Genomic DNA, 12,104 nt, shown 5'->3' on the forward strand with positions numbered 1-12,104 from the left:
ACATGCCTAAAAGTTATTCTGCAGGGCCACTTACCAGAGTTGTAGTTTGCAAAGATCTCTGCCCACTGCTTGCCATCACTGGCCATCATATTGGCCACACGGACTCTTTGCCAGGCCAGGAGAGACTGGGGTGTCACGAGCTTGAGTAGGGTTTTATTATACACGCTGTTTGTGGTCTGCAGCAATATTAGACCACTGCTGAGAATGTAAAAGTCATCCAAAGACTCTAAAAACCCTACAGGAAAGACAAATGTGCAAATCAGCATACGTATACATACCGGATTGAATCATCATTAGCACGCAGCTTTACATACACAATGCATTTCACAAAGAGTATCAGTTACTCTTATCCTTCATCTGCAGAAGCCTCTTCCGACTCTCGCTCCCCTCTGTGGCAGTTCCTCAGCTGCTATGTGGGAAGGTGCCAGTGGGCCTCAATCCCCGGATTCTCCATTGAAATTTTTTGATCTTATGATTTGGGATGCCAAGAATATAGTAAATCAGAATATTCCAATTTCCCAAAACGATGAACAGAAATAGATCCCCACTTGCTGGACAACTTTGCAGGACAACTTTAAATTAGGGAGGGATATTAGCAGGGTTCATTATTGGATCATAAGACTACACGGATGCCTTCTTTGTTCTCTTTCTACTTTTCGGTATTTTCCAAGTTTTACATAATGAGTCTACATGCTTTTTATACATATAAAAAACACATTTATAAAAATGAACATGGTTTTGAAACTAGGATATTAACCCTGGGGGTCACTGTTTTTATAAATGTTAGAGGCAACACAGGAAAATCAGGGAAGCCACACAAATCTTTTTTAAAGGCCTATTTTGAGCTTTGTACTGTGATGAGTACAGTGGAATCAAGGAGAACCTGACACAGCTGTAAAAAAGAGAGAGGCTGTATTGTCATCAGCAAATAACAGTGATGGACAAGCTGTCTGTACTAAACAAACGAGGGACAAAGGGCCCCCGCGAGATGAGCTCCTCAGTGATGAGCTCCTCTGGGGCTTCACAAACTTCCCCCTTTTAATACCATTTTGTCACTTTTGCCATATCTGATTACTACTTGCACTATTATTTACTTAATATTTTTCCATAAATCAACTCTCTTTTCAAACTTAATATACTTAGCCTTGTCACATATAATACTATCCAGGGAACTATGGGTTTAACGTTTTGGGTTCTTTCTCCACAAAACCAATATATTTAAACGGTAAGTTTATATGACCATGCCAAAAAGACCGGTCCGTGAGCCACCCAATACCACCTCACTATGCCTCCCACACACTGAGCAACACCAATGTAGTCCGACACTTAATAGGGAAGAGCAAGATGAGGTTCAGAGAGCTGAGGCAATCTGTTCAAGACCACACAGACAGCTCCTGGCAGACCTGGGCCTGGAATGCAGGTCGCTGATCAGGCCAGTGCTCTTTCCGCTAAGTCTGAACACCTGTGCTCATCCTTCATGGCCCCCCTCTCTTCTGGCTTACTGAAGCCTGGAGGAGGAGAGCTTCCTGGAGGAAGTGGACCTGGAACTGAGTCTGAAGCTTCTGTAAGCATTGACCAGGTCGAGAGCAGGGAGCATTACAGGTAGGAACAAAAATATGAACAAAGATGCACAGTAGGAATAGATATGGCATGGGAGATTGGACGTTTGGGAAGCTGGGGGCAAAGAAACATTAGAAAATGTATCCATTGATTGATTGATTCATTCACTCACTCAACAAGCACATGGATAGGTAGGGTGGGGTCAAATAAAGGGATCACCTGAAGCTAAAGGTAAGACTTCAGAGCATGCATTTTACTTCCCTGCATTTCACTTCCCCGAATTGCTGCTAACAAATTTGGCACTTCTCATTTTGCCTCTGTTCCTTAATCCCTTCCTCTAGTAACCTGGGACTAAGTGGTATTCTGCTCTAACAGTCTACTTTTAATTTCTGGAAATTTCTGAGTACATGTTGAGAACAGTGTACAACTAACTCATAATGAGCACCACAAGGCCTATACAGAGGTTTGTATAAAGGAGAGAAGGTTGCACACTCCAGGGGGCACAAAGTTTGATGGCACCCTTGAATGAAATTTTAATGGGCAACCTCTCCGGGAAGATATAGACTGGACACAGGACTTGACAAGCAAAGTGTGGGATGGATTTCAAAGACCATTCATTCACCTTTTGGGCTGGGGTCATTTTGCACTGTTCACACTGTACAACCACACTTGGCAGTCTTGAGCAAGCTCTCTGGTAAAACATCCCTGTGGGGCGGAATGCTGTTTCTGGCATAATATGCTTGCTAATTCACTCCTTCTTGTAGCAACCTCTATGGCCACAAGAGGGCAGGTATTCTTTAATATGTGTGAGTGAGTAATAATACTAACATATAAGTAGTCTTTCCTTTAAGAGGGAAACTGTTTATTAAAGACGGGAAAATGTAGACCACGCAGAGTTCTGGAACAAAGAGGATGAATGAGCTTGCAAAAACTTCTAGTCAAGGATGTTAATTCTATAGTGTTGAGTTTAAGGTTAAAAAAAGGAAAAGGCTCAAAGAGGGGACAAAGTCCTGAAACATTGCATTATAACAGAAACAAATGTTCTTTGACTATGTAAACTTATTTTTTTATTTTTTATCTGTCATTGGCAATTTTGGAAGGAAGACTATTTTAGATCAGGAGAAAGTGAAACACTTCACTATACAAGCCAGCCTGCAAATATTTCATAGTAAGCTTCTTGGTGAACTTAATTGAGAAATAAAAGGAAACTCTTAAAATTAATAAATTTTAAAACTTTAAAAAATCACTTTAAAAAATCACTTCAGGGGCAGGCCCGGTGGCGCAGGCCGTTAGAGCTCCATGCTCCTAACTCCGAAGGCTGCTGGTTCGATTCCCACATGGGCCAGTGGGCTCTCAACCACAAGGTTGCCAGTTCAATTCCTCAAGTCCCGCAAGGGATGGTGGGCATGACCCCTGCAACTAACAACGGCAACTGGACCTGGAGCTGAGCTGCGCCCTCCACAACTAAGATTGAAAGGACAATAATTTGACTTGGAAAAAAGTCCTGGAAGTACACACTGTTCCCCAATAAAGTCCTGTTCCCCTTCCCCAATAATAATATAAAAAAATCACTTGAATCACAAAAGTAAACAGTGATCATTTAGACCTATTGCTCAGTATGACCCAGAAATGTTTACCCTTATTAGCCTATAAAGTGCATTTAACACATACTCATTTGTCCACCTCATGCATTCATTAGGTGCTGCAAAGCTCCAAAGACCAAACACCCTTCTTCCTTACAAGGGAGTAGACTCAATATTGACCAAGGACATGAATAACCTATAACTCAGAGTGAGTGGTATGAATCATCATTGTGAAAATAGCTGTGCTACTTTTTTTCACCCCCTCCCTTTATCCATATTCTCTGCAATATGACTTTGCAGCATCTCCCATCAAGAGGTGTTTCCCCAGCTCATAAATCTGGGCTGGATTTGGAACTTGCTTCATCTGAGAGAATGTGCCACTTCTGAGTGTAGACCTCAAGAGATCTCGCACACTTCTGCTCACTCTCTGGTAGCCCTGCTATTGCCTTGTAATCAAGCCCTGTCTCTTCCATAGCATGTAAGCTCTTGGTGTCTACGATGAGAGACCACATAGAGAAGGACGAGTCATCATCTCAGCCAAGGCCAGCCTCTAGCCAGTGACTCTCCAAACATGCAAGAGAGTTCATTCAAGAACAGCAGAGCTGCCCGCCCAACCCACAGCCAACCACAGATGCATGAAATGGGCCAGCTTAATCATCTAAGCACCACTTAGCTGACCTGTGGACTCAAAAGCAATAATAATCACACATTGTTTCCAGCCACAGTTTTGAAGGTTATTTTTTACACAGCAATAGCTAACACACAATAATAGTAATCCAGTTATACAACTATTTTGTTCTGAAATGTCTTCCTGCTCTTCGTTTTTAACACAGAAGGACAGGGCACTTTGGGAACTCCCTTTTCTTTCTTTCTGTTTTTTTTTTTTTTTTCCTAAAAAATAAAGCAACAACTGGTGCCATACTCAGCCTTTCTGCTCAGCTTTTTCCCACTGCTGAAGAGGGACAGTGTCACTTCTCAGACCTGTGGACAGCACCGAATGGTGGTGGGCTGTCTGATTTCTCTAAGCCAGCCTGACAGTCAGTCTGTAAATGTTTTTTAAACACTTACTATATCCCAAGCCCTGTGCAACAGTTCCCAGCCCAGAGACTGTATCAGAATTCCTTCAGGAACTGTTTCAAAAGGCACCTGCATAGGTGGCCCTCCCTGTCCACCCTCGCTCCCCTCTGAGTTTCCACCAGGACCCCTGCTCTAAGGTCGCTGTCTGCAGCAGGAGGACCTTCTGCTTCCTCACTCTAATAAAAGGAATCCTGCAGGCACCCTGTTATCCCAGGGCACGAAATCCTACAGCCATTTATTTCTTCCTCTCTACAGTGGACCCAATCTTACCACCTCCCAGCATGGCATTTATTTGCTTCTCTTCCTGCCAACATCCTAACTGGTACCCATCAATCTCCACTTCTCCTTCCAGTGATTATTCCTCTACCAGGTATAGACTGAGGACATCTCGGCTCAATTCTGCAGGAGGAAGGCGATCGATGGACAATTCAGACTATTATGTCTTCAAGCACACGAAGACCATGCTGTGGGGTCGACATCTCCTAGAGCGCTCCACTACAGGAATTAGTAGGTCTCTTAAAGCTTATATGGAAGGAATATAAAGAAGGTGGGTTTATATTTCATCAGCATTTTGTTATCATCCACATCAAAAATGAAATTTGTTTTTCTTCAGTGATACATTATTTAAGTTACTTTAGATTATTTGTTTACTGTTTTCTGTCTCTCCCATAGCATGTAAGCTCCATCAGGACAGGGACTTCTTCTGTCTTGTTCACTCCAGCACCAAGAAAAAGAATTTTTCTGACACATAGTAAGTGTACAATAAATCATTGTTAAATCTAAAGAAGAAAGAGAAGATGGTGGTGACTAATATTTACTGTGCACCTGCTACACACCAGATGCCTTGCTTTATAAAAGGATAGATACTATTATTTGATCTTTACAAAACAGCACTTAGATGAGTTCTTATATTTTAAAAATATGTTTAGCTATTTAAAGTGAATAAACAGCACTGTCTGGAGTAAATTTAAGACTAAATCTCAACACATTTCCACTATACCATATGCCTGAAAAAATGTTATGGGAACAAATATGTAGTCATACAAATGGCAACAACAGTTACACACAATGGTGCAAATGCAGTAGAAGCAATTCAGGAGAGAGTGAGTCATTGGGCGTTGTATGTGCAGACAGGGAGGAGCTGGAGAAAAACCCCTTAAGACCAATTAACCAAGAGAGGTATTGAAAATAAGGTGGGATTTCTGGAAAGACAAAAGTGAGGAAGCTTCCTGAGCTAGGTGGGGAAAGATGATCAAGGCAGGTGTGGCCTGGCAGAAGCCATCAATGTTCTGGGATGGTGACAAAGAGGACATAAAGAACAAAAGAAAGGTACTTAGGAAAGCAGAAAATTAAGTGCTATGAAATCTATCTATAATCCTTTGAAATAAGTGCCATAGTTCTTTTCCTCCTTTGGTTCTACTTTTTAAAGGCAGAAGACATGAAATCTGGCATAAATTGTTTGTATAGATTTCACCTTTATGACCAAGGTGTCTAAGATAAGAGAGGTAATGTAAAATTAATAAAAGTAATAATACATTAAACCTATTTATAACATACATAGGCAGTTTTATAACCTAGGAAAGTAATAACATCATGGATTACGAAGGAAACTTGAGTAAATTCTCTTGGGGCTTTGAGACTATTCTTTTTTCTTCTTGTGCACCTACTTTCAAATATTTGAACTTCCAACAGGAAAAGGCTGAGCAGTCTTTGCTACCTAGACCAGGAGGGCTGTCAGAATAAGAAAGGATGGGCTTGGTCCCAGTGTGAGGATCACGTAGGACCCAGTGTGTGAGAATCGCGTAGGGTGCTTGTTACAAACGTCCCAGCCCAGATTAACTGAATAAGGATTTCTATGGATGGCACTTAGGAATCTCCACAGGTGATTTTAAGTTTACAGGGTATTGTATGAGTGTGTGGGGGAGGTGCTGGGATGTCTGGATGTAATGCAAAGTAGGAACACGTGCACGCTTGATGAAACACACTAAGCCAGTTCCAGAGAGCCTCCCTTACAGATAATAAAGCTTGAAGCTTCAGCCTCATAGGGATGATTACCGGAATCCTCAATCAAAACACTTTGAATAGGTTTCAGCTTTTGTTCCCACACAAAAGCTTCATCCACCTGGCATGCTAGGAGGCCCTTTTAGTTTTAACCATTTAAACTTAAATGCAAACTAAATCATTTCTGGAGGAAAAAATGGATATTTATAGTCAGATATATTGTGTTTGAACCCCAGGCTCCAACTTCTGAGTGGTATGATTTGGAGCACGCTATTGAACTTCTCTAAACCTGTTTCTTTATGTGAAAAATGCAGATACTACCCTCTTTGTTCGCTTTTTATGAAAACTAAATGACATATTAATAAACTGTTTAGCATAGTGTCAATCAAAATGCCAGTCATATAAGAAGGAACTAAACAAATATTAGGTTGTGTTTTGTTTTTTTTAATTTTTATTTCAATAGCAAATGAGCACAAAGAAGTTTATAGTAATTTATTTAAAACTTGGGTGCTGCCTAATTCCCATAAAACTAGTTAGGTCCTATTCCTGTCATTTAATATCAGAGTGGCTACAAAGGATTGGCTTTGAAGTCCAACTCTTGTGCTGAACATACAGGTCTGCCTCTGAAATGTCTCGATAATAATTCCTAAACATTTTGGACTCTTGTTTTTAAATCAAGGGTATAAAAGGGAGGGCCGCACGAATAGAAAACAATAGAAAACAATAGAAAACAATGAGGTTGTGATAGAGATGATAATCTCTTAGGAAGCCCTCACCTCCACCTTTCACTTCATTTCCCCCTTTCTCTCTTCGGTTCCCACCATGTCCAAACCAGGTCATTCAGGACCACCTTCCTTAGGGTTTTCAGAGCCGCAGGCAAGTGTGTTTTTCAGGGCCCCTGCTGATACCAGGGGTGCCAAAAAATGTATATACATGACTTGTATTCATCGGTATATATTGGAAGTGTATGAGATATATCGGTATGTGTTGAGTATTACAAGTTTAATACATATTTTTCCATTCTTAAAATGTGTATTCATTTTTTTTTGTAAACTCTGTATATAGACAATTTGATTAAAAAATATATTCCAAAATTCATGGGCCCATGTGAGGAATAGTGATTTACCATTGAAGATGTAGAATAATGGGTAGAGAAAAGTACTTATGTATTTGTGTGTTGTCCAGTCAGCCAGTGCATGTGAAGATTCCTTATAGTGTCCAGGGGCCATCTCTTTGTATTCTTTATCAAATGCATTGTTCCTGGATAACTTTATATCTCCCGCCATGAGAAAAAGGTAGCAATACTGTTATTATTCACAAAGCCATGACTCTTTGTAACGTGTTTGTACAGAAACAACATAGATTTCTTGGCCTCTAGTTCCCTAACACCACTTACTTAATGACTCTGCTATATCTGTCGCGCCACCGGTGAATACTGGCTGCTAATGACTCTTTCAAAGATCACTACTGTGATCTGTTAATGATGACCCCAAATGCAAGTCTTACCCAGAGTATTAAGAGAAATGTGAATGATAATTCATTTTATGGTCATTAAAGTTAGATTCAGAATTTTATAGCAGAAACATAGAGCAGTGTATATTTCCAATTGTGTCTTCTCTTGGACTCCTTAGGCTTTAATCCTTGCATCCCTAGAATGTGATGTCTTTCCACACCCCCACCTGTCACACACCCCCACCAGTGGGCAGGATACATGGGAAGTCTATGGGCAAAGCCAGAAGCGCAGCTCCAACTGTACAGGGACTATCTATGCAGCTTAAAACTCACCCGTGGGAGTGGGAAACCACCTCATTCACGGGAGTCATGAGATCTGTTAAAAGGCCCATTTGTGCGATGGAGCAAGGTCCTCAAAAGCCCTGGTAGGGACCAGGCCCAGCTCTCTTCAGAGATGAAGTGACTGCCACAGGGGCCAGCAGTGGAGCACACAGAGTAAAGTTTACGTGTCACTTGCCTCACTGCCCTTAGGTGCTGTAGAAGGAAAGTGGCACTGCAGTGAGAACACAGATGAAAGCTGAGGCCTACATACGTACTTAAGCCCAAGGGTAAAAGTGATCTTTGATAGCTCAGAGCCATGAACATACGCTGTGTCTGACTGACGTGAGAATAATCCAACTCATCATGTTACCAACATTCTGTCAGCTCAACCATGTAAAAAATATTACATGGGCCAGCAGAAAGGATCTAGTCACAAGGACTACCTCATAGGCCTGAGAACCTGAGCTCCTTGTGGCACCTTGTTGAACTTGTCTGTGGGTGTGGGTAGAGGAAAATAGTTCCCCAAAAAGGGAGATACAGAAACCAGGACCCATATGGGTCCCTGTCTGAGCTTGGCCCCACCTGGATGGCTCTGCCATGCTGGCTGGTCTTGGGCACTGGAAAGATATGTAGACAATTTCTGGGAAGGTGCTTTCTAAATCAGATACACATGGGACACAGACTAGGGCCAGGATGCCCCAGTATTCCAGCCTGGCTGGTCTTAGAGTGCTGGAGGCGGACTTAGAAAATTTTGAGGAAGGCACTCACCTGGGTTTAAGGGTGGTGCTAAGGTTATCGGCACCTGGTATACTTTTGGTATACTTTTGATTTCCTCAGGACATTTCATGTTAGCATCTTCAGGTGAAATAATTTCCCCAAGGGTAAAGAGAATTCCTACTCTGTTTTAAAAAAACTGACTAAGAAACACTGAGCCTATTAAGCTACCAAATCACTTAAATCCTTTCTAGATTAAGATGGCGGTTATTCTATTAATTTACTTCCTTGACTTAACCACCTCTATTTTTATGGAGTCAGTTGGGGCTTTGATGAGCCAAGAGCATGAGATTGGCTTAGATAAGGCTAGGTGTGCTGGAGACCGTAAATCCTTTTGTAATACTGTTGAATGGATTGTGAAGGATTGCTACTGTTCCTTCTATTCTCCAGGGCTGGAGTATAATTGTGGGAGTGCTCTTCTGGCAATTCTTATTAGGTAATTACCCCTCAAGGATTCTGGCTGGGACAACAGGAACACACAGAAAGTTGCAATGTGCTATGGTAACTCCTATTTGACATTCTCTTTTCTTCTTGGAGATGGGTATCAATCTCCTGCCCTTCCCTTACCCCCATACATTGATTGACCACCTGCAAAACATTATATGGTTTGAGTCACCTGGGTTACTGTATCAGCCTTCTAAATGTTCTGTTGGCAGCCTCTCTTGTCCTCCTTTCATGGGGCAGATAATTCTAAAATGCAAAACTCTATTAGTACCACTACCACTTGTTACTTTAATGGTCTTGCATTACCCTCCATTCCCTCTCTCTGGCCTTCTCCACACTTTCTCTGGCCTACCGGCCTTTACACACGTTGTTTGTTGCACATGGAACAATTATCCCCAATGACCTGGCTCTTTTTCACTTGTCTTTTGTTCCTCAACTTAAATTGTACTTTCTCGTAGAAGCTATCTCAACAGCTCCAAGCTAGTTTTTCCTATTCTTACACAAATTATACTTTATTAACTTTATTTTTTCATTTGTCTTAATTTTTCACCAGAATGCAAATTTTTTTAGAGGAGAAATTGTATCTATCCTGTTCTCCATTGTAAATACTTTGCCAGCACAATTTAACAGAAAATTGTTGATGAATGAATAAATTACATCACATTTACAATTTCATAAAGCAAGCATTATGTTGGCCTCATTTTACAAGCAAGAAAACAGGTTCATCGAAGTAAAGTGATTGGACTTCATATGTTGAGGAACAGTTTTAGCAGCTTTCCAAACTCTACCTTTCTCCTTTTTGGAAATCTCAAAAAAAAAAAAAAAAGTTCATTTTGTCTTGAAGCTTTAGAGTTTTTTCTGACAATCATCTTGGTGGTCAGAAATACATCAGGAGGGTCCTGTTGTATTTATTGTATAAGTATGGATAGGTACATATGAGACCTTCAGAGTTACCCCTATCTTTAGTACAATGGTATCTGTACCATCCCAGTTATCATCAGCTTTACCGTGAGCCTCAGCCAAGTCAGGACAGTTTCATGACTTGATCTGTCTGTTCTGACTCGGCAATTCTTTATGTCCTCATCTGTATTATGAAGAGCTACAGGTCCTGCCCACTTTAATACAAAACCAACCCCACACTTCTAATCCACTCAGTCAGCCATGGTATTCCTCCACCAAGGAAAAACCAACAAGCCGTCCAGTTCTGTTCTGGGATCAACAGCTCCTATGGCATGATGTTCATGGCAAAGCCTAGCTCCATATTTATTGGATGAATCCAGTGTGGCAGATCCCTTAATCAAACAATTCTTTTAGTAGAAATAAGATTCTACATGTATTTTGTGTTGAGAACAAAGCTGTCCAGTTAGAAAAAACATGAATCACATTGCTTCACTAGTTCCTGTTAAAACACGTTGGGCTTAAAAAAAAAATTACTTTTGTTCTCTCTCAGTGTAATTGCTTAAGAGAAACTATTATTTATGTATTTATCTATTCTGAAAGGATGCATATCCAAAGTGGTTAACAGTCATATGTTTCATAAAAATCCCCCAAGTCCTACCCCATCACTACCTTTGGATCCAGGACCCATAAGACCACGGGAGAACACCCTTTTGCAGAGATTTCAAAGAAGTGCAAGTAACATTTGAACATTGCATTTCATTGCAAATAAGAGAAAAAGTAAGGATATATGATGGGCCTCAGTCTCTTGCTGTCCTTAAATTTTGCTCTAAAGGAACACAAAAGAAGCAAAGCACAGAGCGAGGAGTCCCCAGATCGACTCAATACTAAAACAATTAAGCCAACGATGACAAAGAAGAAACCAAAGTGGTCTCAAAGGAAGGATCAGATCACAAGGACAGAAAAATACTGAGCTATGTTCCTGGTCAGAATTCCTGATAGGACGGTGTTAATACTCTCAGGAGCAATTATACCACAAGGGGCAATAATACTCTGATAAATATAACGATGGTAGATAAATATGACAGATGGTTGGTATAACCACCCTGTAAGTTAAAGATATCTAACTAAATGTCAAAAGTGCCCACATCACATCCTCCTTCGATTCTTTTGGGTGTTTAATAAGAATTTTCCCCTTGCCTTTGTTCATGATGTTCCCCGAAGAGGTTGCAAACCTGCAATTGAGGGGGCAATTCATCTTCGCAGATATGCTTTCTTGAGTTCAAACAGTGGGTTTTGTTTTTTAAATCAACATTTCTCTCTTGAGAATTTGGAGGATCTGGAAACACTGATCTCCACACTGCATGGTGACAACAGTCAGTGGGAGCTGAGCAGTTGGCCACCTTTCAATGGGTCGTGTGTTTCCTATAGTTGTTTCAATTGTATTTTCTTCTACCAGCCCCCTTTATTCACTTACCTCATCTGCCTGTCTTCTTTAGGTGGTTGCATAGGACTTTGCAACCCCCTACTCTGCAGAGATTGTCCTTCCCATCCATCTCTACCTATTCAACTCCTAGTCATCATTCATGATTCATCTCAAATGTCAACCTATCTTTTCCCCAAGAATTGCCTGTGAATTCTCCCTCTTTTGAATACACACAACATTTCTCATACTTCTTTTGTAGCATACACAGTATCCAGTAATAACATTATTCTTACCTGTATTGTACTTACCTTGTTAGTGTAACATTTTTGATTTTAAGATTTTTTATTAAAATATAGCTAACATACAATATTACATTAGTTTCAGGTGTACACCATAGTTATTCAACATTTATATACCTAAAGAAGTGATCACCATGATAAGTCCAGCAACCATCTGACACTGCACCACGCTATCACAATATTGTTGACTATATTCTCTATGCTGTACATTACATCCTCATAACTTATTTGCTTTATACCTGACAATTTGGACCTCATATTCCCCTTCAC

The 12,104-nt window shown here is 40.7% G+C and overlaps 1 protein-coding gene across 1 annotated transcript in view; it reads right to left on the reverse strand.

Moving 5' to 3' along the window:
• The window catches only part of PLBD1 (phospholipase B domain containing 1), a 55,623-nt gene that overhangs the window by 7,458 nt on the left and 36,061 nt on the right, over positions 1–12,104 (reverse strand). The window contains exon 7 of the mRNA XM_033116269.1: positions 35–235. Within this exon, the coding sequence (XP_032972160.1) occupies positions 35–235 (201 nt within the window). The remainder of the gene's footprint in view (positions 1–34; positions 236–12,104) is intronic.

Source organism: Rhinolophus ferrumequinum, chromosome 10 (genome assembly GCF_004115265.2).
Source record: "Rhinolophus ferrumequinum isolate MPI-CBG mRhiFer1 chromosome 10, mRhiFer1_v1.p, whole genome shotgun sequence".
Classification (NCBI taxonomy): Eukaryota; Metazoa; Chordata; class Mammalia; order Chiroptera; family Rhinolophidae; genus Rhinolophus; species Rhinolophus ferrumequinum.